The sequence below is a fragment of the Aotus nancymaae genome, unplaced genomic scaffold, assembly GCF_030222135.1.
Source record: "Aotus nancymaae isolate 86718 unplaced genomic scaffold, 86718_ANA_hifiasm-v0.15.2.pri h1tg000009l, whole genome shotgun sequence".
Taxonomy (NCBI): Eukaryota; Metazoa; Chordata; class Mammalia; order Primates; family Aotidae; genus Aotus; species Aotus nancymaae.
This window is the reverse complement of record NW_026988420.1, coordinates 15,671,103-15,698,940: the sequence shown is the minus strand read 5'-3', so window position 1 is coordinate 15,698,940 and position 27,838 is coordinate 15,671,103. Positions and strand designations below refer to the sequence as shown.

The 27,838-nt window shown below is 43.2% G+C and overlaps 1 protein-coding gene across 2 annotated transcripts in view; it reads right to left on the bottom strand.

The window, feature by feature from the left end:
• FAM124A (family with sequence similarity 124 member A) overlaps positions 1–20,026 on the bottom strand; it is a 57,031-nt gene extending 37,005 nt beyond the window's left edge. For both annotated transcript variants that reach the window (XM_012466227.2, XM_012466228.3), the window contains exons 1-2: positions 19,959–20,026; positions 11,195–11,226 (exon numbers count right to left, since the gene is read on the bottom strand). In XM_012466227.2, the coding sequence (XP_012321650.1) occupies positions 11,195–11,226; positions 19,959–20,026 (100 nt within the window). The remainder of the gene's footprint in view (positions 1–11,194; positions 11,227–19,958) is intronic.
• Between the last annotated feature and the right edge of the window lie 7,812 nt (positions 20,027–27,838).

Below are 27,838 nucleotides of genomic sequence, written 5' to 3'. Positions count from 1 at the left end.
GGTCCGTCATTCTGAAACATACTCTCCTGATGGGAAAAAGCAGGGAGGGGGTGGGGAGGGGAGCAAAAGCTGGGTACTAACCAGAGAATGACAGAGACACTTTAAATTCTGACACAGTTTGACAGAGATTCTGAGAGAAGACCAGGAGGTTGATGTGTAATTAGTCTGAGGAGGCATAACTGCAGCTAGAAGCACTTAAACATATCTAGCATATGTGTGTAAGTCCTTGGGACTGCAAGGATTTTGAAAGTTTATGAGAAGGTAATACAGGTCTGACACACAGCAATGCACCAAGCTTAATGATGTACTTAGACTCCTCTCGCATAAAAATTTGAGAGTTCGAAATGCCTGAAGAGACTGTAGCATTCTACACAGAGTCCTGTCTTCTCAGTAATTTCAATTCTCTCTACATCACTTTATGTGCTTGTCATTTTCATTTGTAGCAAAGTCATTCTGAGAAAGTCAGGATCTCAACAATACTGGAGATCCGGAGGTGACAGAGCAGGGCTTGGAAACAAGAGGAACAGAATTAATATTCATCCTGTATTAAGAAATGAAAGAAATCTACCAAAAAGAACCAAACAAAAAACGACAAAAGAGGAAGATGTTAGCCTAAGCCTATCCCGAGGATTTGTGCATCAGGAAGCTCCAGGCCTCTCAGTCTTACACTACAGCTCGTGGGAGGAATCTTTACAATTATATTAGTGAAGATTTATTTTAAAAAGGGATTTATTCTGGCAGGATGTTGAGAAATCAGATGAACAATGATTAGTTGTTGCAACTCCTCTAAGAGAAGCCGCTGCATATGTGCTTATAAAACACATCCTGAACACAGCAGACGCAGCAGTGACGAAATCCAGCATTGGCTTTGCTCATGATCAAACAAGCAATGTAGGAAATGGATGGAGCCTGGGGACTCATTTTTTTTTTTTTTTTTTTGGCCTAAAATTCAGTGGAATATTGAAGTGTTTTGAACATTTCAATATAATACTGACAAGTCTCCAGTCCTTGTTTCCAAGTCTCCTTAGAAAATGTGTACCTTGGGCCCATTTGGAGAACAAACTTACTGGACATGACTAGAAAATTAAGGATTGCTAAGACAGTCAGTCCAGCACCCTAGTTTTACAGATGAGATCTGGCCACTCATCAATGGTGGGTCTAGAAAGAAAACAAACATCTCCCAATTCGGGGCACTCTCCTTTATACTTCAGCTGAGCTTAGTCCTGAAGTGCCTGTTTTATTGAAGGCCCCAGTGACTACAAATAGGAGACATAGCTGGTCCTTGCCTTTGTGCGGCTTACAACCTAATTGAGAAGCCAAGACCTTCACACGTGACAAATGTAACCAAAATACAAATGGGAGATGAAACATTCTAAACGATGTAGAGAATGAAATGCAGAAATAATAGCCAAGTTTCCCTTTCCCACAGCTTTATCACCTTGGGGCCCTCCACCTACAGAGTTAGGCTGTTCACTGCTTCAGGGAGGATGGCAGCAGATAAACTTAGTAATCAAATTTCTGAAAATTTTGTTTTAACCCATAGCGGAGGAAATGGTCTTGAAGGGCAAGGCTCTCTATTGCAAGAGCTGGGCTTTGGAGACAGAAAAGGCTTTCTGAGCCAGGAAAGGCTAAAAGCCTAGAGCAGAGAGTTCACACTGTGAACCAGAAGGCAGAAGAACAAGTGAAGCTGGAAGGGCGGCTTTTCCAGCTCAGATGCCAAGTTGGGGCTTCTGGTGGGAGGAAAGTGACTGGAAGGAACATGACCAAAATCTGTATGCCAGAAGGGTTCTGAGAAAGGATCACGGATCGAGCCTCCTCTGGGCTGAGCCCTGCAGGCATGGGAATCCCCGGGAAGAGCAACACTGCGTCTTCACATAGGGGGTGATGGCGGCAGCTCAAGAGGAAGTTCAGCTCAATTGTAGAGAAATAAAGCAGTACTACTTTTACATCTTAGTTGCTGACTGAAAATTCATATTCAGTGTAATAGGAGTTTCTTATAGGAGTTCTCAATGGAGAGCAGAAACTGTTACAATCTAACAGATGGCAGTCATCACACTGTCTCAGAGAGAGACCTCCTGCTTCCTAGTTCAGGTTATCTGTGGCTCCACATGTTTGAGCCTCACTCTCCTCCAGCCTGAGGCAATGAAATATTAAATATGGACTTGTAGAGAAAGCCCAGTTATCTCCATAAATGACAAAGGAAACACTCCTTGCAACTAGTCTTGTTACAAAAAGGAAAATTATTCTTCTGAGCACAGGTTGAACTGCTCAGCTTCACTTCCTTTGTATGCCAATGATAACGTCAGAAGATGTCAGGGTCAGGTCAAAATAAAAGGGGGAGTGAGAGCACCTTCCCAAACCAGGTGATGCACAAAAATAGAAGTTTCATAAATGTGGAAGAAGGAGAGAAGGTTTAGAAAGAAGGAAGATTGATGGCATCATCTGAGTTTTCTGTTGACTCTGAATTTTGTAAACTTGAAAGGATGTGACTTGACATTTTGCATTACAATTTTCAGCTACTTCCAACTTGCTATCCCATCAGGGGTTAAAGGCAGCAGTATGGATGTTGAATAAAGATAGAAACTCTACTGGAGTGGAAAATATTTTCCATAAAGGCTGGACAGAGCACTGATGGCTTTGCTATGGCTGTTACTGTGGTCCGAGGGTGGAGCAGGACTGTCACCAATACCACACTTCCAGAGGGGGGAGCAGAAAAGACTTCCCTGTGGGTCTCCAAAACCCGGAAGTCTCCCTGTTTATCACCTACTCCACTGAGCAATTTTGCTCACTGTCATTGTTTAAAAAACCTATCTATCTACATATGTATCTATCCAGATAACCTTTTGTGTACATAAAATCACAATTTTTATGACACGCTCATCCATGTCTATGGGAGAGTGAAATGGCACTTCGGCGAATACCCTGGGAATAGGAATCAAAAGCTTTAAAGATTACACTTTTTACCCCAGCAATTCCAACTGTAAAAGTTTCTTCTAAGAAGGAAGGATGTGCACAAAGACCTATTACAAAGATGTTCCTCGTAATGCTGTTTACAGTAGTGAAAAAGTGAATAAAACCTGTAGGACCAACAATAGGGCACTTGTGAATAAAGTACAGTGCAGAAATATAAGGGAATACTGTATGAATATTCAAACTATTATAGAAATGAGTTTCCTGGCATATAAAGATGTTAGCATTATAGTTAGAAAATTAGACTATAAAGCAATATATGCAATATACAATGCCATTTTTTAGTAAGTTATTACCCAAAATTTTATATATCTACAGAATTATATAGATGTTCAGAAAAAATACTATAAAGGCAGACAGCAAATTATGTCTAATGGTTGTTTCTGCATGGTAGGATTCGGGGTTTTCTTCTTTTTGCTAGTCTGTATTCTCTGATTTTTCTGCAATGACTATGTATTATTTGGGTAACAAAAAATTATTTTGAAATTGAGAAAAGCACCAGGCACATCAAGGTAAGGGGTAGTGGCAGTTATTCACTTTTGTTTCTTCTCTTGGGGGAAATCCTGACAATTCTGGTAGACCAGATATCCCTGAAGTACCACTTCAGCATTTCAGGGGGAAAAAAATGTAGTCATGAGAAGTCTGCCTCCATTTTTCTTTCATATCCTGGATAGAAATCAACATCCTCTGTGGAGTTGAAGTCACACAATTCAAACTTATCTTTGAAGCCAGAGGACTAACCATATTTTTTTGGCAATGGATGCTAGTGTAGCAAAGCATCAAAGGAGCTGTCTGTGTTGTGTATTGTCCTTACCCTGTGATTTCCTGATGCATATCTTTGGTTATTGCTTTTCTCTTATCAACTGTCAGATAGTTAAGACTGGCTAGCTTTTCAGGTTCCCATTCAGAGGACTCTGAATATACAGGCCCCACACCATGAAATAACAATCTAATGGACTCACACGTTCAGCTTCAGTAGATCCCTTCATCTCAGAAGTTTCATTTGCCACTTCCATGGTCCTACAGGTAAGGCTGCTACCTGCTTCTCAGACAAACCCCAAACACATACCTCTACCCTCTTCATAAGGGATATATCCTGTGTTTTAGAATAAACCACTCTCAGTAGATGAACATAATCTTTTCAATTATCATAAACTTAAAAATGTAAGTATCAAGTGAAAAATTTTTAATCTAGATATTAGGTGGATCCTAGAGCCTATTATAGGGTTTAAAAATTAGAATCCCAAAGGAAGAGATTCAGATAAGCCACGTGTGTGGAGGATGATTTAAGAGTGAGCTCGCATAACGAAGAGATGGGCTAGCCCGGTGTTCCTCAAACTTTCAGTACATACAACTTACTGGCCTCAGGGGCCTAGGATTCTGCATTTCTAACAAGCTCCTGGTGCTGCTGATGCAGTGGTCCCTGGACCACACTCTGAGCAGCAAGTTTTCCAGTTTGGTGATTTTATATGCTCTACCAGGCCATAATGCCTTCCCTGGGCCACTGACAAAATGTGAAGCAAGCAGGATGCCCTGACCCATGCCAGCTGGCATTCTGTGGCTCTGAGGCTGCGGCTGAGCCACCACCTGAGTGGCTGCAAAACCCAGTCCTGCCATAAATGACGCATCCAAGCCTGTGTCCTTTTTATTAGTGTCACCTACCAGCTGCATGCTAAATGGCTCCAGCCCTAAGAGGCAGGCCCAGGAACATGACAAATATCCCAAACTCCCTCTACAGAAAGCCTCAACATCTGGGGTTGTGGGAAGAGCCACCACGAGCAGGGCCCTCTCTCCACAGTTAGGGAAAGCTGGAGTGAGGCCTCTGCCTTCTGGGGCAGAGAAAAGAAACCTTAAGGGTGCTCTCCCATACACCAACAGGGACAGTAGCTATAGGTATACCACATGCCCCATGCCGGGAATGCAATAGATACTGAGTAAAAGCTTTAATTCTACAGTCACTTTGAAGGAGAAGCCATAAAATAAGACAGACTGGATAATGAAATCAGACTGATCTGTCCACAGGTACAGCATTTCAGTGGTTTCTCTCTGGTTTCTGTAGCCGTGGCCACATACTAAGATGGAACACGTTATTCCCGACACCATCGTCCGACATGCAGCCTCTCGTGAAGAACCTGAGCCAGGGCAGCAGACTCATTCCCGCTGTGCCACAGCTCACCCTGCATCTCCTTTGAGAACAGTTCTGCAAATAAACACGACTGTTGTGCCAGAACATGGTCTTAAACGTAATAAAAATGGAAATAGTTATTTGGGGTTCACTGGCTGGAAGTTGCACACTCAAGTGCTTCCAGCTCTGTGGATGGTAGAGCAGAAATTCAAAACCCTATGATTTTCCTCCACTTGGAAATAAGTACACCATCTCCCCAGTGCTTTCATTTGTTTTGTGTCAACTGCTGGGCTTATTACAGTATATCAAACAGTCATTAGTATTACTAATAAGCCCTTTGGAAGCTAAGGAAGTAAAAATCTAATGAAAATAGGGGCAGGCCTGAACTGAGACACTCAAGGTATACAACTAACTCTAAGAGACTACATTCGAATTTAGAGAATATTGGTGACTTTTCTTTCTGACACTTTTACTGCAGTGGGGTGGGGGACCAGGGATGGAACAGGTGGATTTTTGAGTCTTTTCAAAAACCTGTGAACACTGCCAATTCTATGCTAATCACAAAATTAAGCCAATTCAATAGCTAAAATTGTTCTTTATGAGAATTAATAAATAGATTTGAGTTTTGGCTAGATCTTGTGGAATAAGACTCTGAAATAATATTTGTTTTGAGAATTACAGGGAAAATATTTTACACAGAAGAAAAAATATAAGGACTCTAACATTTACAAATGGATCAAAGTTAAATTGGATACCAGCATCTCTTCTGACACACTGATCTTCCTTTTCTGGAGATGTAATGAAAAAGTGGCTCTAAAATGAGCAAAATCTGTCAATAAATTATCGTTTCTAATGAAAGCAGAAAGAAAATAATAAATACTTTATTATCCCAAATCTGAATTTAGCTGTTGGATATGGAGACACAGATCACATGTATTCATGCATTCCCTACTGGTGAGGAGTTCTACAGTATGCAATCATATCTTTTCCCATGTGTTGCTTTCAAAGCTCCTACACTGGCTTATCACAAATTGAATTGCTTAATTATATCACAATGAGCTAATCTTTCCCTCCAAAATGCCGAGGGGTTGCAAAAGTGTGGCCAAGGCCAAAATTAAAACATCATTTTGCATTAGTATCATGAACTTGCAAGAAAATGTTGAAACGACTGACAGACTAAAGGGAGAAGGCAGCATTTATGTGGAAAGATACACCTGTGAGAAAAGACAGAGTTAGGAAGGGATGAGTTGTCTTTCCAGACAGAGCAGCGAAGCAGAATTGACAAGTCCCCGTGGTGGCTCTAGAACAGCTAGAGTGCCTTGTAATTAACCAAGACACCTGGACTTGCCTATTTGAAAAACACCTGTGATCCACCTGACCCCTTTTCCCTCAACAAGAGAGTGTATCCAGAGGCCCAGAGCAGCAGCTGTGCCTACTTGGGGCAGCTTCGAGGGCAGTTCACAGACATGGCGACCCCAGGAAAGCAGCAGGGAGGATGTCGGCAGGGAGGGAGGCTATCTGAGTTACTGGAGGGACAGAGCAGGAAGCTGGAAAAAGGTAGGGCCAAAATGCAAGAGAGCAGGAAACTGAGGCTCCAGTAGGTTAAAGAACAGTTTCAGTGGCTCACGGCCACCCATTATTTGTGCCTTTTTTGCACAGCTTGGTAAGTGTTCCCAGGTGCAAATCAGCAGAGCACGCTGTTCGTGGCTTTTTCTCCCTGACTTCCACAGCCTGAGAATTCCTCAGGGCATCGCCAAGTGGCTGGGAGGAGCTCTCTATCATTTCACCCGATCTTTTACCATTTGTGCTTTCTGCTGTTTACAAGGCATTCCTGCCATCACTGGCAGTTCCTAAGGTGCCAACCAGATGAAGTGTTCACGACTATCCTGAGTTTTGAGGAGGAACGGTTTTAGAGGCAAAATTAGGAGAAAAAATAGTGATAGTTCCTGCAGAACAGCCTCAAATGGGACTAGTTAAATCTTCAACTACTTCCTATCAGCTTATTCTGGGGCTAGAGAACCTCAATAAATGTTATACTTTCCTAAAAATATAATTTTTAAGTTCCTAATATCTTCTAAGAGTAATTAAGTATGATTATAATCTTTATTTGAATGGAAATATTCAATCACACATGATACAAATTTCATTAGCATTACGTGGCAGAGTTGATTTTTTTTTCCCTGGCATAATTATTGTTTTTCTTTTTTCTCATTTATAAATACTTTTCCCCCTTTTATTTAAACCACATAAGAATGTAAATTGTACATAGTGGCTTGATGATCTCACCAGATTTCTGGAAAAACAGAATTCTGAAAGTAAAAATTAATCTTCCTTAGCAAGTATTATGATTTATTGAGATTTCCTGAGTGCCAACAGTGTATTTAGCCTTTCAGAAAACACTGGGGGAAAAAAAAATCCTGCCTTCCTTGTCAATCTGAAAAAGGCAAATGAACCAAATGCAACCAGAAAAAATTCACCCAGGCAAAACCAAACCATCATTAAAGAAGCCCCTCGGTCATGTCCCCTAAGATTTGAACAAGTCGGCGAAGAGCAGTTCCATAATCTGTGAGGTGGAGGAAAAGAGGGCAATGGCCAGCAGTCCACATGCCTGCTCCTACCCTAGACCTGTGTAGGTCTGTGAGGGGAGGGGGACAAAGAGCAGCTGCTGCCTCTCACCACAGTCTCTCTACTGTGACGGATGTACAGGCAGCTCACAGTTCAGAGAAGCTCAGGTTAATTGGTCACGAGAGAGGATGCCCAGGCCTCCAGATTTTTATTCTGAGTCAAAAAGAGAGCAAATACAAAAGGTATAGATGCCTCAGCACTTCCCTGCTTCTTTCTTTCCTTCTCCTTCCATCTCTTTGTAGAGGAGTTTCTTGGACATTTCATATCTCAAGCTCCTAGAGCTTCTGGAAGAAAAATCCTTAAAAGCTTTCCAGCCCAATCATCTCATTTACAGAGGAGGAAATGAAGGCCCAGAGAGGGTGAATGACCCAAGAGCATGTGGCTAATTCATGGGGGAACTGGGACTAGAACCCAGGACACCTAACCACGCCACCACTCTTGTACCCTTCGCTTAGTGATAACTTTTCTTTTTCTCCCATGGGGCAGCTGGTGTGAGGAAGCAGCCCCCTGAATTTTGAGGAAGGACAACAACTAAATAGAATGGTGCTCTCTGGAGGGAGGTCTCATTACAATGCCTAGTAATGAAAACTCAGCTGTGGACAAACGGGCAACAAGGTCGATGCTCCTGCTAGCTCACCCCAAGGAAGCACTTCTGCTCCTGTGAACTCAGGAGCAAATGGGTAAAGGAGCATCATGTGAATGTTGAGTGAGAACCACTTGCAGACAGAGAATAATCCACTTTGTAACAGTCAATGATTAGAATTAACTCTCAATTCTCAAGAGAAATCAGGAATCATTCAGAAGGCACTGAGTCGAGAGAGGCTGACAGCAGCGGCAGAATGACAATGAGATGCAGGAGCTGCTCCCAGGATGACAAATGGGGACTGGGACAATGCAGCTGTAGGGCAGGGGCAGTCCGGGACCCTGCTGGACACAGACGGTGCCACCCCGTCTCGACTGTGACTGGGAGAGGCCCTGCAACTGAATCAGGATAAATGACAAACTCACTACCCTTCTCCACACTCAGACTCGTGTGATTAGTAGTTTGTAGGGAAACGTTATTTTAAAAATCTACTTGGAAAATTTTTCTTATTGTAGCATTGTCAAATTGATACTTTAAAGGATTTAAGACTTTAGGTTTTAAAACTGTTTCCAAATCTTTTCAAACAGAGTCAACTATGTTACTCTTCACTGGCTGCTCAAGGGGCCTTCTCCTGAAAGTAAGTGGGGCCAGGATTTATGCTCCTGGCTGGGAGGAGAGGCAGGCCAGGCACCATGCAGGTGCTGAGGCAGGGACAGTCCCCACCACCCACCCAGCCCCAGTATCCACTCTCCCCTTCTTCCTTACTAATAGAAACAGTATGTGACAATGTAACTAAAGAAAACATAACATTTTTTTCAGACTCCCTTGTAACTAGGGATAAACATGTGACCAATAAAGGTAAACATTACTGGGTAGAGTCTCTGAGAAAACTCCTTAAAAAGTGGGATGGCTCAGCTGGCAGGTACTCTCTGCCCTTCCCCTTTCCTTTTTCCTGCTCAGAACAGGGATGTGATGGCTGAGGTGGAGGCAGCTATGTTGTAACTCTGAGACAAAAAAGGAAGGCAAAAGCTGAGAACGGTGTAGTCAGATGACAAAAGGAGCTTCTACACCAGACCTGCACTGCCTTCTTGGACTATTTTTTTTTCTTAAACATTAGAGGAAAAAGAATCCCTACTTGTTTAACCATTATTTTTCACCATCATGGTAGTCAAGTACATTTCCTAACTGAAACACACATACACACTCACTCTCCAAGAGGCCCTGACACTAAAGACTGAGGCAGGAACCACCAAACATTTAAAGTAGAAAGGAAGAGCAATAGCAGAGTATTGATCCCAGCTGCATGAATAGAAACTCCAACTCAGAGACTGCAATTAAAATAATGGAGAGAAAAACAGCCCAAACCAAATTACCGGTTTTGATAGCTATAGAGGTGTTGTGTTGTGACCCGGAGGATTGATCTGTGAGCTACAAATTGAGCTAAGGCTTCACACGAGTATTTTAGAAAAATCATTCTTAAAAGAAATGTAGCCTCTGGGTAAAACTGAGTGGAATGAAAATGGTGGCAGAGAGAGAGAGTTCAACTGAGCTTTCTCTGGTTTTAGGAATGCAGGAGCTTCAGGGAATGAGCGCAAATCTCTGAAGCATTATTCTCATTATTACTAATGGTTCTTAATAACTAAGGGGCAACACTGGGTCTCCAGTTGGCTGAACTGACCAGAAATTGCTCATTGCAGTTATACTAACAATGAAATATAATTTGACACTAAATCAGAAATCCAGATATAAAACTTTCTGCACAGTCAATTATTGCAAAGGAAAACTAAGCCACAACATCAATAAATAGAATAATCCAATTAAATATCTCTCCATTTGGGAACTATTTAGAATTGAGAGTTTAACAGGCTAGTGAGATAGGGCAAAACAATTTAGTATTTACTGATTTAAACAATCAGGGCTTTTATCGTTAGACAATTACTTTTGTTAATTTAAAATAAGTGTTCAATCAATCTGAATGACTTTGGTCATTTATGTAGTAATTTTAATCACTCTCAATTCTTTCTAGTTATGAGGCATAATTTCTCATGAGTACATTTACCTATACTTTAATATTAAATATAAGCATCATTTTTTTTAAATAACCAGAGTGTCTTTATAAACATATTCCTGATCATTTTTTTTTTGCCACATACAGTAACCACCTATAAGCCAGGAATTACAAATACAGGAAGATGGATTGATAACAATGTCTGTATTCCTTTTAGCCACATTTAAGTGGAAAAGTCATAGCTAAATTCCCTAATTATAACCCAGATTGGTTATACATACTGATATATATGTATATCGATGTACATATGTATGTACATATGTATGGGCATGTATAACCGATGTAGGTTATAATTAGGGAATTTAGCTATCACTTTTCCACTTTAGCTATCACTGTTCCAACTGTTAACACACTTTGCAGGATTTTGCCAGAGTTAGATGCTCCCTCCATTGGAGAGGGAAGGATATTTGCCTACAGATGCAGACATGCAAGGGAAGAGATTTTGCAAGAGATGAGTTGGAGCAACCGCACGGATCTAGGAATTGTGCTGAGCTTTTTGTTTGCCTGAGGGTAGCAGGTACCTGATAGATGTTTGTTCAATGAAAGTGCTACCTCAGATTCTTCAGAGATGATGCTTCTAGAAGCATCCACAAGCAGCTGATAAAGCCTGGGTTACATCCTTCAGGCTGAATTTCTGTATGATCAGATTCTCCAGGAAAAGCCTCTGCTTCTAGAGTTAATCATCCTGTACTACATTATTTGGCAAGGATGCCTTTGGTGATTCTTACCTACTATAAAAGCATGTACATATTTATGGCCTCTATGGTACTGACCTCTTGGGGGACCGTCAGATAATGCTGAAGGATGCTTAAAAGATACTTACTGCTGGTGGAGGACAGGTGGCTGTAGTCGGACCTGAAACACAAGACCTCAGTGTTAGTAGAATTCCTTATCCAAACGATTTATTCAAGCCAGAATTTTAAACAGTCAATGGTAAGTGGCATTTAACTGCTAAAGAAATGTCACCAATTAAAAACTGTAGTGCTAAGGTTCATTTTATGCAAAATAAAGTTATATCTGAATTTGAAAGAAAAACTTCAAAGGCACTTTAGAATTCTGGGGTCCTTCATGTGAGTTCTGCTAATTCCTCTAATGGGGTTTGGAAGAAGCCATCTAAAGGTTCAGCAAAAATTTTCAATGGTTATTTTTCTAAGGTGAAGACCCAAAATTTTCAACAGATTCACCACTCACAGATTCACTCAAAAGGTTAAACCACTGCGAATAAGCACCACACCATGGGGAAATGTTCTTTGCTGATACAAGCAGAGGATCCTCAGTGTGAGGAGAGAGGGAACCTCTCTGGGAAAGCTTTCACATTCAAGGTGGGGCTGATCACCAGGAAACAAAGGTACAATGATATTTCCACCAATTTCAGATCCATCTGAGAAGAGAGCCTGCTGGATGTTAGAGCAACAGGATGTGAGATGTGATAGGGAAAAGGAAGAGGCAGGCTAAGGCTGGGGTGAAATTGCCCTTTCAGTTTCTATGCTGAGAAATCAGCGGCTGGCATTCATTCGGCCTCTATAAGAGTGGGGCTCTGGCCAAGGATCTGCTTAATCTCTAAGTTTCTGCCCTACTTATTTAGCTGTTAAGACTTTCCTCTCTGGCAACAAATTTGGTATGGAAGCTGTTTATTTTCTTCCCCTAGTGTCCCAAAGTCATTCTCAGTAGGAAATTAATCACTTTAGCACGTAGGGATTTATCTGCCATGGTAGTTAGGGAATGTAGTTATGCAAATAAACTGCTTAATTATGTTTAATTTTATAGAAATACAATCTTTTTATCTCCTTAGTCTCCTGTTGCCTTTTTTGAATCATCCAATTTTCACTCCATTGAACTTCTTGCCACATTAAAAAAAAGTACATGCAAAACATTTTTTAAAAATCATAAGCAGCATGCCTCTTACTGGTTAAAATAACCTACATCACTCAAAATGCTGCACTGATTTATTGGTTGAGGAACAAAATGGAAGAAAACAACATGTGGTTTTCACTTTTGCAAATGAAATACTTTAGTAGTCATGGAATCAATGAATTTTAAAACTGGAAAGAATAACAACTACCAACATTTGCATATCCCTTTATATATTACAAACTGCGTTCATATATATATTTCAATTTTTTATTTTATTGACTAGGAAATTAAAGTGATTCTGTCCGTACCAAGACCAGGCGGTGAGCAATGATAAGCAACTGAAGTGAGTGTGCAGGGTGGGTAGAAAGGAAGGAGTCTGAAGGCAGAATGGATTGACTGGCTAGCCCATGGTGACACCCTGGCTAAGGGAGACAACAGACAGAGGAGAGGCAAGGATTAGGGATGTTCTGAGGCCCAGGATTTGTAACCCAGTACTGGTGCATCAAATTCTTTCTGGAACCATTCAGGACATAAACTTTAGAATGATACTTAGAAGCATAACTATATGTAAACTTAGTGACTGCTCAGCAAACATCCACTGTGATAGATGCAACAGGAAGACAACTCGATAACAATAAAATCATCTTAAGATGGCCAGACTTTAAAGAAATGTCATGACTATTCAAATACAACACACAATAAAAACGCATGATATTTCTATTTCCTTTATGCTTTCAAATGTGTATTTTCAGCTAGGATTTTCCAAATTCTCTTGAAGCAGATGGGATTCACATATGCATACATTTTAAAGATCTGCATACAGATGGATATGTATATAGAATGAAATTTACACTTGAAACATAGTTCAAGAATCTTAAAGTGCAATGGTATTTTAGTGTCTTAGGCCAGGTGCTGGGATAACTGATGCCCCTCTATGAGTCCCTCCATGTTTCTAGAGACTAAGGGCACCTCAGGGTCAGGCCCGCTGAATGGTCAGCCTTCTGACAATCACACTGATCCTGCTCCAGTTCCCTCCACATACAGCAGCCAATCTTTGCAAAGGATAAATCTGATCATGTCTCTCTCTGGATGAAATTCAAGCTCGCTAGTGTAAAACACAAACCCCTCTCTCTGTGATGGATGGCCTAGCTCTGCAGTCTAACTTTCATCCCGGTCCACTGTCACAACAGAAAAAACACAGAAAGTTACCTACAGCCTCTCATTGCTCTCCAGTCTCTGATCCTCAGTATATGAAATTTGTACATGGTTGCCATAATGATAGAGACAATTTTGAATTGCTCTTTTTGCTTGATACCATAACAAGCTGCTACACATTTCCTGTAATTATCATTTTAAATGAAGTTATATACTATAATTTATTCAACCCTTTTGTTGGCTAAATGATAGTTCCTGGTTGTTCACCTTTACAAAACACATAGCAATGAGGTATTTATGAATATAGCTTCATATTTATTTTCTTTTCCTTAGAAAAATTATCATGGTTGGAAATATAGACTGAATTGAGCTGTAAACATTTTTATCTCTTAAAATATATTCCAAATAACAACAAAAGTATATTTACTAGAAATACTGCCAGGAAAGACAAACTATAAAGCTGGAAGAATTTTGTGCATAGTAATAGGCTCAAACAATTTCAGAGAACCACCAGGTATCTGATTAGGGTTCTAATGGACAAGTCTGTACTCCCCCATTTTTTTTAGGCAGGAAGGAATAGGAGTAGGGTACCTGCCTTGAGATTTCTGTTTATTGGCCTCACATCATAAGAATTCATTAGTTGGCTATGCATAAGACATTCAACTTTGCCAGAATGAAGCATGAAAGGTGAATTTAGAACGAAAAATTTATACACAAGATATAGAGCAGAATAACACAAGAATTATGTACATTCACACACCTGACAAATAGACACATCTCCATATATACTTATTTAGTATGTGTGCCAATAATGAACAGAAAGTTAGATGCAGTCCCTTGACTATATGTTAATTACAATATTATATATAGGGATTATATATAAAGAGGTTCTGTACTTAAGACAGTTTATCAGACAGCAGCCTAGTTACCAAATAATATACTACATATAGACAGAATACCTTCCTAAATTATTTTCTAGGAAAATCATGGCATAAGAATGGATCTTGGCATTCCTGTAAAATTGATCTTGATGTTTTTGTAAAACATCAGCTCAATGCATCATGAACCTCATCTGATAACCCTAACTGCACTGAATTAAGTTTAGTGTTAACTAGCTCCACCTTGAACACAAAGATAACAAAGAACTAACAAACAATCTGGTCTTCTATACAGTATTTCCTCTTTCACCTTTTGAAAGACCTGTCCCATTTAAAAATTCACCCCACCTATTCTTTTCCATCCACCTATTTAAAAACTCTAGACCACTGATTTGTTATGTTTTAAATCACAGTGAAGTATCAATTGGAGGTCCTTCAAAGAAACAGTGCATGATATGGCCCTTTACGTTCAGAAGCTCAGCAACAGCTGAGATGGAAGTGGAAGTTCATTAATGCCAGATCAAACTATTGAATGAAAATAATCCATCACAGGTGAAAGAGTGGCTCAGATGCCAAATCTTGAAGACACCACTAATGAAACAGTCATGATAAAGCATTGGCTTTTATTTGCGTTTAGAAGGAACTGCCTGTCCTTCTATTTAAGAGATTCTGTTTAAGATAGTTTACCACCATCAGCAGCTGACTTGCCAGTTTTTGCTAATAGAAAGTACACAAGAGCACAAGGCTTCTTTCAATTGGATTTGGAAAATGGGAGTTTCAAAATGACATCAATTGCCCCAGAAGAATACTAGTTTGCCTTTAGTCTTGGCCTGTGTTAGGTGGGTAAGACAGCAACAGCAGCATTTCAAGCAAAAGCAAATGTCTGAGCAGAAAACAAGAATTAATTACAAATCAAACAGCTCCTTGAGAGGCAACTTCACTAGGTGGGAAGCACACTGGAGACCCAGGCTTCAATTCATGCCTCTAATGAACCATGTGCCCTCCAAGTCTCCACTTCCTCATCTGTAAAATGTAATTATTAGAATACCAAGGCATGCCCTGTAGTCTAATTACTTAAAGTATTTAAAAGCAACAGAGCATCTATTGTGATGAGCTTAAAGAACATATGGTCTTGAGTTTACCATTTTTAATATACAAAACTCTAAGTTTATCATTTGGAGTGTTCTTCATAACAATAATAATACGGTGAGACATAATCATGTACTGAGGGTTCTAGACACTGAACAGGCACAGTTCTAGGGGCTTTAAATATATAGGCTCATTTAATCCTCACACCAACCCTAGGAGGTAGGTACTACTATCACCATTCCCATTGTACAGAGGAGGAAACTGAGAGCAGAGAGAGGTTAAGTCACTGGATCAAGGTTTCACAGTCCCTAAGTGGAGGAGCAAGAATTTGAATGCAAGAGGGCTGGTTCTTGTGACTGTAACTTTCAAAGTGACCAGCCCGGCCTGCCTACCGGCAGTGGGACCCACAAAGTTTTTCAGAACTGTTTCTTCCATCATGCTGCTGAATGGATGGATAATCAGCTTAAGCAATACCCTGAAAGCCCTTGTTTCTGTGTTTTGTTCACACACCTTTCCCCCAAACTTTGATAAACCTAACTACCCACCATCTCTCTCTACCTGACCCTAGGTAGTTGAGCATTGCTGCAGGAAAATAAATAACAAGGGGAACTTGTACCTCTGTAAATACATAATTGCAAATCTCAGCTGGGCACCCACTCAACATTGCCCCAAACAACTATTTGAATCTCCATTCTCCTCAGATAGTGAAGGCCATTCTCCTCAGATGGTGAAGGGCTGTATTTACACCAAATAGAAACCCCATCTTATCTGCCCTTCTAATTGCAGGAGGGGATGTCCTGCCTCCTACCTAAAGCCATCCATCCCCCCGTGGTCTGAAGTCCATCGGCCTCCACTTTTTCAGAATACTGACACTACAGGGCCAGAAGCAGTGGCTCACACCTGTCATCCTAGTGCTTTGGGAGGTCAAGGTGGAAGGATCGCTTGAGGCTAGGAGTTTAAGACAGTTTCTGAGCAACATAGCAGGACCTTGTGTTTATAAAAATTAAAAAAAAAAATTAACTGAGCATGGTGTTGGTGGCTCAGGTCTGTAATCCCAGCTACTCAGGAGGCTGAGGCAGGAGGATCACTTGAGTCCTGGAGTTTGAGGTTGCAGTGAGCCATGATTACACCAATGCATTCCAGCCTGGGTGACAAAGAGACCCTGTCTGGTTAACAAGCAAGCAAGCAAGTTGACACTACAGATTATCATCGTTTCTCCTCCTTCTCCTTTCCCTTTCCATAGAATCCTTTCTATCACAGTGATTGCTCAATTAGCGCCTATGTTTAGGAAATCTTTTCTCACCTCATTCTCCCCTTTAGCTACTGCCTCTTTTTGCCTCTCTTTTTTCCAAACAAAAGAATCTGTCTTCTCTTCACCTTCTACTGCCTTCTAGAGCCACTCTGATCTGACTCCTGCCTCTACCACCCCACTGTCAAATACCACTCTTCCTTCACTTCATCATCTCCATTAAAATACGCTTCACGTTCCTCATCGTTGTTAGTTTCTCAGTAGCATAGCTGATCTCTCCTTCCTTTCTCAAAAACTCAAACCTCCCTTGGCTTCAGTGATTTATATATTCTTCTTTCTTTGACTCCATGTCTACTCTTTCTTAGGCTCCTTTATCAGCTCATTATCATTGACCAGCCATTTAAATGTTGTAGTTTCTCAAGGCTGGTCTTAAAGAGCACATGCTGCACAGAGTTGTTGCAGGATTTGAGGGGTCCATGAAATATATAAAGGCTTAGAACAGTAGGGGACACATAGTAAATGCTAAGCAAGTGCTTGTATTAACTTCAGTTGATTCAATCTCTCCCAGGGCTTTCATTGCCATTTTTAGGTAAATAGTTCCCAAATGCAATGTCATATAGACCTCCCTTCTGAGTTCCAGACAGATATATTCAACTGCTGACTCATCATCTTTACTTGGATGTCTCACAACACCTCAGACACACACAGTGTGCTGAAAATGAAATGTCTCATATCTTGCCAAACTTGGTTTGGAAGAGATCACCAGCTACTTTGAGAATCTGATAAAAAAAAATAAGTTGTCTTCTCATACAAATTCACAAAGCACATCATTTTGCATACAACTTGAAGCAATTCATGGACCCCAAATTAAGGATCACTGCCTTAGCAGGTGTGTCACTTGAGCCGAGTCTTGAAAGAAGAGTAGAGTTTCACCTGGCTGACAGGCATGCCAGTTGGAAAGGGCAGAGCTGGCAAAGAGGGCAGCTTGACAAAGGCAAGGAAACAGAAAAAACCTGTCGGATATGGCTAGATACAAGGCGCAAAGGACCTGCTGAGAAACAAGGCCAGGGAGGGAAGAAGGGACTCTGTAACAGGAGTCAGGGTATATACGTTAAATTCCTTGCATTTGTAGATGACAGAGCCATAAAAGTTTGAAAAGGAGAGAGACATGATTAGATTTGCATTTTAAAAAATACTAATGATAGGCCAGGTGAGGTGGCTCACACCAGTTTGAGACTAGTCTGACCAAATGGAGAAACCCCATCTCTATTAAAAATCCAAAATTAGCCGGGCATGGTGGTGTTTGCCTGTAACCCCAGCTACTCAGGAGGCTGAAGCAGGAGAATCACTTGAACCCAGGAGGCGGACATTGTGGTGAGCCGAGATCACGCCATTGCACTCCAGCCTGGCCAACAAGAGCAAAACTCTGTCTCAAAAAACAGAAACGAAAACACCAAACCAAAACAAACAAAAACTAACGATGGCAAACACTTATTGAGTGCATTCTATGTGCTTTCTACACAATCTCTGTGAAAGCTGGATAGGGTAAAGGATGCGGGGCAAGCTCCAGAAAAGAAAACGATGAACAGCTTTTTGATAATTGAAATTCAAGGGCTCTATGAAGAGATGGCAAACAAGACTAATAAGCATATATTGAAACGATTTTATTTAAATGTATGCTATTTTTCCTTTAGCTTAAAGATGGTAGTGATACAATAAGAATTCTTTAAACAATTCTGTCCTGCTACAACTACACATTTTAGTGACAGAGGCTGAGAACAGAAGCTCTGGTGTCAGCAGGACTGGTGAGCCCCTCCCAGGAGGCCTGGCAGCTGTCATGCTGATGTCCAGATCCTGGGGCCACGTCACCCCCTGGGTCAGGACTTCCTCTGTCTTCTCTAAGACAGAGCCCTTGAAAAAGATATCAGTTTTAGGTGAGCTCTGCAAATTGAAAATGAGTAGACTAACGAACGCTTTAACACAGCTACAAATGAGCTGGTTAATTTTGCTTTGTTTCTTCTATTCATGGTCCGGCTAACTAGTGGCAGGAAAAAAAAAAAAAAGCCAAGAATCTTCAATTAAAGTTGATAAATGCCACTTAACACAAAGTGTGGGAAGAAGCAAGGGAATTTAGCATTTAGCATCAGGTTACTCCAGATTATAATTGGGTGCTGTAGAGAACTATGGATGAGCTTGGATAACAGAGAAAGCCCATTGCTGGGTGAATGCCCTAGAGAGTAAAGTCTCACATTTGGGCTAGGAGTGGTGGGGCAGGAGGGGCTGTATGGGGAGCTTCTCCGGGGTTGGGTTAGAACTCTGGATAGATCATGGGCCTGGATTCTCTACCTGCCCTCACAGGGTTGCCAAATCCTGAGATTAGTCTAAAACCTCTCCGACCTTCCAGGAATGAGGCTTTCTGTAGTCTGGGCAGCTCCCGCCCTCCCCCAGGATTACTCCAGATAGGAAAAGACACCCTTTCCTCCGGGGTCAGGACCCGTGGCCTGGATGTGGTGCTGACTCTGCACAGGAAAGTCCTCTAGAGATAGGGGCTGCCTGGAAGCCTTTCTAATGACATTCATCTCCTAAAAGGCATTTGTCTTTTGTTCCGCTCAGGAAAACAGTGTTGTTGGGAGAGAACTAATTAGTCTCCAAAGGTTTGAGTTCATTGTTTGAGTCCGCTGAATCGAAGAGAATATTAAAAAAAAAAAAAAAAAAAAAAAGCAGGGCCAGATCCTAACACCATCTCCATCCCGCCGGTACCACAGGCCAGCGGTTCCGGCTGGGACAGGTGCACTAAGAGGTGAGGAAGTTCAGCGGGACTGGAGCAGTCGAGGAGGGGGACTCGACAGCACAGATTAAAGTCCCACGATAAAGCCATAAAACGAGAAATGCCATCCTCCTAGCCGACTTCGGAAAGACTTTTAGGTGCGGGTGTCCCACCCTGCTTTTCCTCCTCTCCCCATCTCCAGGGCCGGACTCCAGGGGGCTCCGGAGCTACAGGAGGAAAGTCCCCGAGGAGGGAGGAAACAAGTGCAAGAGCATCTCTTGCCCCCAGCGATGCTGACAAGGGGTCGTTGCATACACCAGGCGCTCCGCAGCGCCTCACGGGATGGGTGGGCTTGCCCTGAACCTTGAGTCTTTGCACTTTCCTCCCCAGTGGGGCCCGCCCCGCCCCGCTCCGCTCCACCCGGAGCAGCCACGGATCGCTCGGCCAGTCCAGGAAGGAGCGGGGGAATCCCTCAGGAGGGGAAGCCCCACACGCCAGTCCCGCCGCGGGGACCTAGAGGGTCCCCGGCCGGGGAGGAGCCGCCGTGTAACTCGGAGAGCGCCCCCCGCCCGCGGCCCGGCCCCTCGCGGCTCACCCTCCGGTTTCGGCGCCCGAGTCCACGCAGTCGTCCTCCTCGCCGCCGCCGCCCGCCTTCGGGTCCATGATGCCCGTCCCGGCCGCGCTCAGGTCGCAGGCGCCGTCGTGACCCGGGGCGCGCTCCCTCCCGGCCGTCCAGCACGAGCCGGCCCGGTTCCCTCCGAGCGTCTGGCTGCCGGGGAGCCAGCAAACAACTCGAACGCCAGCCGCAAACCCCTCGCCGCGCCCTCTCCCGGCAGCGCCTGGCGGGGCACCCGCGGCCGCGCCCGCCCCGCCCCTCGCCGCCCGGCGGGACCCGCGGGTGCGTGCGAGCGCGTGTGCGAGCGCGGGGGGAGGGGGCGTGTGCGCGTGAGTGGCCGAGGTGTGTGAGGTCGCGTGCGTCTGTGGATGCGGTGCGATGTGGGTGTGGTGTGCACTCACGCTTGCACGCGCCTGTGGCTGTGCTGGCCGCGTGTGTGTTGTGGGGGCGGGGTGAGTGTGCACACGAGAGGCTCTTCGCTGCCCCAGACCCACAGTCCGGGGAATCCCGAGCCCCAGGGCTTGCTCCGAGGTTCCCCAGCTCCTGATCTGGGAGAAGCACTGAGAAAACCAACCCCAGGCATCGTGAAAGCTGGTAGGATTTGTTTCCTTTTTGGGACCACTTCGAACACCTGGGCGTTTTCTTATAGTTTCTGAAGAGTTGCTGACACCAAATTCATTATCACCTTTCTCAGCACAGGTCTGAGTGGCATCCCACCATCCTACTTGCCAGTTTACAATAGGTGTCATGCGTTCTTTTGCTACTTAAAAAAAAAAAAATGCCTTTAAAAATAATCTAAAGAGCATTGAATGAACCTGCAATTCAGGGATTGTTGCAGCAAGGAGATAACCTCAGGGTCAGTTAATGATCGTGATTGGAAGGGCTCACCTCCTATTAGGAGGGTGAAGAGGGAGGCAAGTTGCAGGGGTGGCAGGAGGAGAATCTGAACAACTTGAATTTAGTTCTGACAGCCCTTTCCAAGCCATTGGGAGGAATTGTCCTTACTGAGCCTAAAATTCCTTGCGCCCCAAACGACAATGGACATATTTGTGCTCATTAGCTGAAAGAAAGGAGCGTGCCAGTTCTTCAGGGGAGATTCCTCTGCCCATGCACTGATTTCTAAAAGAAAATTCTCAAGTGGGGAGAGGAACATTGTGAGTGATGTATTGCACAATGCCATTAATGATCCATTTTTAATGTACTGATTCATTCAATAACGAAATGCCAAACGGGAGGGTGAACTCTGCATATAGAAATGAGAGAAAACAGCAACAGGTGCGATCCTTGCCTTCATGGCTCTTACATTCCAGAGGAGAGACAATTAAACAAATTCTGTGCATATGTGTGTGTATATAATTACTATCATTATATATGTATAATAAAATGGAGATAAACCACTACGGAGGAAAAGAATAGTGTGCCCAAGAAAGAAAGAACATAATTCAAATTGTGAGAGAGCAGGGAAAGCTCTCTTAGGAAGGGCTACATGAGCCCTCTTCTGCCACAGGGACTTTGCACTTTCCTTCTTTCTGGGATATTTTCTCCCAGATTTTCTTCAAGACTCCCTCCACATTTCCTTCTGTTCTCGGTTCAAATGGCCCCTCATCAGGGAGGCCTCCCTGGCTAATCCTACATCACAGTATCCTCTTACCCAACTCTATTTATTTTCTTTTCTTTCTTTTTTTTTTTTCCAGACAGAGTCTTGCTCTGTTGCCCAGGCTGGAGTGCAGTGGTGTGATCTCGGCTCACTGCAACCTCCACCTCCCAGGTTCAAGCAATCCTCCTGCCTCAGCCTGAGTAGCTGGGATTACAGGCACACACCACCACGCCCAGCTAATTTTTGTGTTTTTAGTAGAGACAGGGTTTCATCATGTTGGCCAGGTTGATCTTGAGCTCCTAACCTCATGATCTACCTGCCTCAGCCTCCCAAAGGGCTAGGATTATAGGCGTGAGCCACCATGTGCGGCCTATCCCAACTCTATTTCTTAGCACTCTACCAGGAGCTGGCAGATGATGGATTTATTTACTGGTCATCTGCTCTTTCCTTCCCACCCCTACCCCTAATGTCAGATCCATGAGAGCAGAGACACAGTGCTTTTTGTTCTTGCTGTGTCCCTAACACCTGGAATTGGCCCCTGGAGCAATGGGCATGTGTTGAGTGAGTGACAGGGAAGCAGCCCTAGTGCAAGTTATGGGGTGAAGAGGTGCTCCAGGAAGAGAGACCTGCAAGTGTGAGGCAGGATGGGGCACTGAGCATTTAGAGGGGAAGTGATGGCAAGTTGGGTGACTAGAGCTGCGTAAAATTGCAAAGACGGTAACAAGACATTTGACCTAAGTGTGACACCTCCGGGAAGTCACCAGTAGACCATTATAGTGTATTTGGAAAATAGACAAAGACTGTCAATGAATCCAAACTAAAAGGAGTAATACAAGTGGCCAAGTAGGTAAGTAAAACAAATATTCCACCATTTTTTATCCTACACCCATGAGGGAACCTGGGTGTGGAAACAATTCAAACTGTACCTCATTTGATCCTCAGGGAAGTGCTGTGAAGTAGACTTATTTTCTATTTTACAGTCAAGGAAACTAAACCCTACTGAGTTCAAGTGCCTTGTCCCAGGACACAGTATCAGTGAGTAGGGACACCAGGTAGTCCACTTAAGGTGGCTGGAGTCTGTGCCACTTACCTAGAAGGCTGACTAATGGGCCATTTGAGTCCTCAGGAAGATGGTACTAAGAAAAAGGCCAGGGAAGAACGGGTGAAATCAGCATGACTTTTAGAAGATGGGCTTTGGAAAATGAGTTGCTATTTACTGATTTCTGCGTTTCGCAAATATCCAGAGAAAGGGCAGTCCAGACCAAAACCCCGAGCCACATCTGAAAATGATGCATTGATTCAGGTTCTCCTCGCCCACAGGGGACACAAGTGTTATCATTCATCATTGGTGTAGCTGTCTAATGACAATTCAGTGATGCATTTATTATATGGAAGAGAAGCTTGAACAGTATCACTGTATTCTAGTGATGCATGGGGCTTCTGCTTCAGTTTCCCAGGGTTTTATAGCCTCACTTCATTGTTTGCTTTTTTGTTTCGAGACAGGGTCTTTCTCTGCTACCCAGGCTAGAGTGCATTGGTGCAATCACAGCTCACTGCAACCTCGACCTCCCTGATACAAGTGATCCTCCCAGCTCAGCCCCCTGAGTAGCTGGGACTACAGGCATGCCCCCATGCCTAGCTAATTTTTATTTTTATTTTTTTGTAGAGAATAATATGTTTCCCAAGCTAATATCAAACTCCTGACCTCAAGTGATCCTCCTGCTTTGGCCTCTCAAAGTGCTGGGATTATAGGCATGAGCCATTGCACCTGGCCCATTTTTTTTTTGCAGGGGAGGGGTATAAGAGTTGTTGGTAGGGAACCAGCACAAGAACCTTGAAGTGATCACTGCAAGTTATCTAGCCCCTAAACTTGCGTGGTTCCCACACTCCATATTCCAGCTCTTTAATGTCAGTCTCTAATTGTGGGGGTACAAGGCCCTCCTCCACCCCTTTAGGATGGGGACAGAGGATTGTCACTGGTCTGCTTAGGGAGTCTTGACTGCTGCCCTAAAGATATTCCTATCAAAGCCTGAGGGCAGTGTTGGGGGAATACTGAGGTAAGGCAGGAAATATAGCAGGCCAGGAAACCTGAAACCTGACTTCTAGATCGCCATCCATCATGTACTAGCTGTTTAAACTCTCGATAGAAAAAAAGGGTAGACCATCACCTGTTTCTAAAGTTCTTACTACATGTCAGGCATTGTGGTAAGGATTTTACATACATGATTTATTTAATTCTCACAAAAACCCTGTGAGATTTCCTTTGTCCTTAAAATGGGGTCGTTGATAGAAATCTCACAGGAGACTCAGAGCCCCTTAGAAACTATGAAGCATATGAATAAAAGATATTGCTGTTTTTTTAATCCCTTTTTCTCAAAAGGTCTGAGCATCAATCTTATGTTGTATTTCACCTATAAAGCTTGTTTCAGTCTCTGTTGATATTATTGCATGTATTGGTGTGCTGGAAAATGAGGCAATTCATTCATTTATTTATTGATCACTCAGTGCATACTGAGCAGGGGCTGATGCTGGGATATGTTGAGGAATAGGTCAGAGCTATTTTCTGGCCTAATGGAGATTTTTGGGCCAAGAGAGGGCAGTTTAAAATGTTCCACAGCCCATGGGCATGGCTAGCTTTCCCACCAGGCACCTGAGAGGTATGTAGTGCCATCAGCCATTAGAATAGGACTGGGATGCCAAAGCCCTGTCTTGGAGTTAAAAACTTAAGATAATCTGATGGTAAATAGAGTCCATCAACTTTGCTAGTAAAAGAGATGGATTAATAATTAAGAAGGCCAAGAGTAATAGGGGGGACCAAAAAAGACTGAAAACATAAAAATAAACATCTCCAGAACATAGGATTTCCCTGGATTTGGGTTTCAAGTTAGAGAAAAGCAGCCTCTTTCATTACATGAGTCTGCACCATTTGCTATTAGGTGAGCTTGATCTATTCTAGTCCTTTAAGTAAAATACTTGTTTAGCTTATCCAGTAGCAAATAGAACCAGAAAATATAGTGGACTGGGAAGTTTTGCTCATCCATTTTAATTAATTAATTTTTGAAAATACATTTTTCAGTAACAAAAATTACAGGTTAAGAATGACATTAAAATAAAAAAAAAATCTGTTTCTTCCAAGTCTCCAGAAGAGTCTGTCTAATGTGAAAAATAAATATTATGATCATGGGAAGAAAAATTATAAACTATTGACAAATCTACTTAGACAAAGAAAACCACTAGCCCTACATGCAAACATAAGGGGACCAGATGGCAAAGGGATAAATGAAACGAAAGATAAACTGTTGTGTTGGGAAATAATCTTATTAAAATATAAATGACTCTGCTTTGATAAGGGAGAGCAGAGATAGTGGCTCTGCCTTGGAGGCTTCCCAAGAATTCTTAGCCTGCAGTTTATACCCAGACGGGATCTGGAGTCCAAGCCAGACATCAGACCACCCACCCACTGTGACCCCCAACAACTGGTGGGTGGGTGGGTGTGTAAAATGAGATGAGAATGTGAAAGACTGTCTTCTGGAAAAGTGCTATGGAAATTTAAGAATCAAATGGAACCCTAGACTCAGGGCACTGCCCTCCGGGCCCCTGTGAGGATAGATAGACACGCCTCCTGGGAACTGAGGCTGAGTCCCCCATTTGTGGTTCTACCAATAACCTAGGCTTGGAAAGCTTTGGCCTTGTGACCTCTTTCATCCTGACACTTTCTTTCAGGGACCCAGTCTTCCCCAGCTCCAACGGTCTGTGTTAGTCTGCTTGGGCTGCCATTACAAAGTACCACAGACTGCATGGCTTCAACAATAGAAGTTAATTTCCTCACAGTTCTGGAGGCTGGAAGTGGAAGATCATGGTGTCAGCAGGATGGGTTTCTTTGGAGGCCTCTCCCTGGCTTGCAGATGGCCGCCTTCTCGCTGTGGCTTTTTTCTGTGTGCATTCTTCGGTCCCTTTGTGTGTCTAAATTTCTTCTTGTAAAGAAAACAGATTAGATGAAGGCCAACTCAAACGGCCTCATTGTAACTGAATCACTTTTTTTTTTTGAGATGGAGTCTTGGTTGTTGCCCAGGCTGGAGGGCAGTGACACAATCTCGGCTCACTGCAACCTCTGCCTCCTGGGTACATGCGATTCTCCTGTCTCAGCCTCCTGCGTAGCTGGGATTACAGGTGCATGCCACTACACCTGCCTAATTTTTGTATTTTTAGCAGAGATGGGGTTTCATCATGTTGGCCAGGATGGTCTTGATCTCTTGAGCTCGTGATCCACCCACCTCAGCCTTCTGAAGTGCTGGGATTACAGGCGTGAGCCACCGCACCCAGCCCTGAATCACTTCCTTAAAGACCCTGTCTCCAAATACAGCCACATTCTGAGGTACTGGGGATTAGGATATTAATATGAATTTTGGGGGACACAATCGACTCATAACACTGCCTTTGAAGCTGTATCATGTGGGAATCAGGATCTTAAAATGGGTAAGACAGTTTCGTCTCCAGCTGCAGTGCACAAGTCCAAGTCTTCCCTATCCCTCTGTCACATGCTGGCTTGTGAGCTGGCGCAAGTTACTTAACCTCTCTGGGACTCAGTTGTTTGTATCACAGGCATACGAAGGTCTTTATGAGGACTGGGGTGTTATCACACAGAGAGTGCTGAGATAGTGCCCGGCATATAGGAAGTCTTGGGTATTATCATTTTACTCTGCAGTCAGCTTCCGTATCTAAATCTTTCTTCATGACCTCTTTCTGGTTCTGCATCTGAGTGTCCCAGTGCTCTTGGCCCTGTCCACAGGAATGCCATGCACTCATGCACTCACTCTTCCAAATTATACTAACCGGAGTATCCTGTTGGATCTGGTCCAAGTAAGATAGAGATCCTGCCCTTGGACCCTGGCAATCATTAATGGAAGATCCAAGCAAGTAAATCTCAAACCTCAATACAGTGTAACTAATGCTGTGACGGTGGCGTATGCAATTCAGTTTGGAAAGCTGTGCAATGGTGAAACGTCATCTCTACTAAAAACACAAAAATTAGCTGGTTGTGGAGGCAGATGCCTGTAATTCCAGATACTCAGGAGGCTGAGGTAGGAGAATTGCTCCAACCTGGGAGGCAGAGGTTGCAGTGAGCTGAGATTTTGTCACTGCATTCCAGCCTGGGCAACAGAGGCTGTTAGAGCCCATGGAAGGGAGAAAATGACACGTCCTCAGGAGCATGGGAAGGGAGGGGGTCAGGGGAAAGAGGGGGAAGTGATGAGCACAGCTTTCAGAGAATAGATCACGTAAGTTGAGTTTTAAAGAGTAGAGTTCAGCAAAAAGACAAAGAGGGGAAGGGCAGAAACCATTCCCTCCAGGCCCACTCCTGTGGCTGTTGGTGTGTTGTCACTACAGACATCCTGGCTGCTCCCCTGGCCCAGTGAGGATGTTGGCATTTGGCTCAGAATCATCCCATCTACCTAAATTTTTGTCTTCATGTTGTACCTGCTCTAATCCTGCAATATGAAACTCTAAGATACCAATTTATGATACTCATTTCTGTCTCCCTACCTATTCCTTAGCCTCATAAAAACTCCTACTCAGGTATCTCAACTGAGTCATCCTAAAGATCTTTGGACATACCCACTGCTTTGAGTTATTGGCCTACAGCACAGTTTTAAGAATTGTCATTGTGGCTGGGCACGGTGGCTCACACCTGTAATCTCAGCACTATGGGAAACTGAGGAGGGAGAATCACTTGATGCCAAGAGTTCAAAACCAGCCTGGGCAACATTTCAAGACCCTGTCTCTACAAAAATTTTAAAAAATTAGCTGGGTATGGTGGTGCTTGCCTATAGTCCCAGCTACTCAGGAGGCTGAGGATCGCTTGAGCCCAGGAGTTGGAGGCTGCAGTGAGCTAGAATCACACTGTTGCACTCCAGCCTGGGCAATAGAATATAATCCTGCCTCAAAAAAAAAAAAAAAAAAAGAAAAAAAGAAAAAATAGAAAAAGAAAAAGAACTTTCATTGCTACCATCTTACAGAATACCAAATAAAGGCACACACCCAGGCCCCATTTCTCTCTACCTTCCTTGGGATGCACCCTGTCCACCTGGCTCATGGATTACTCTGTATCAGGACCACATTAGGCACTGGGGACACAGATAAAAAGGGCACAATCCAGGTCAGGAGCAATGGCTCACGTCTGTAATCCCAGCACTTTGGGAGGCTGAGGCAGGCAGATCATGAGGTCAGGAGATCGAGACCATCCTGGCTAACACGGTGAAACCCT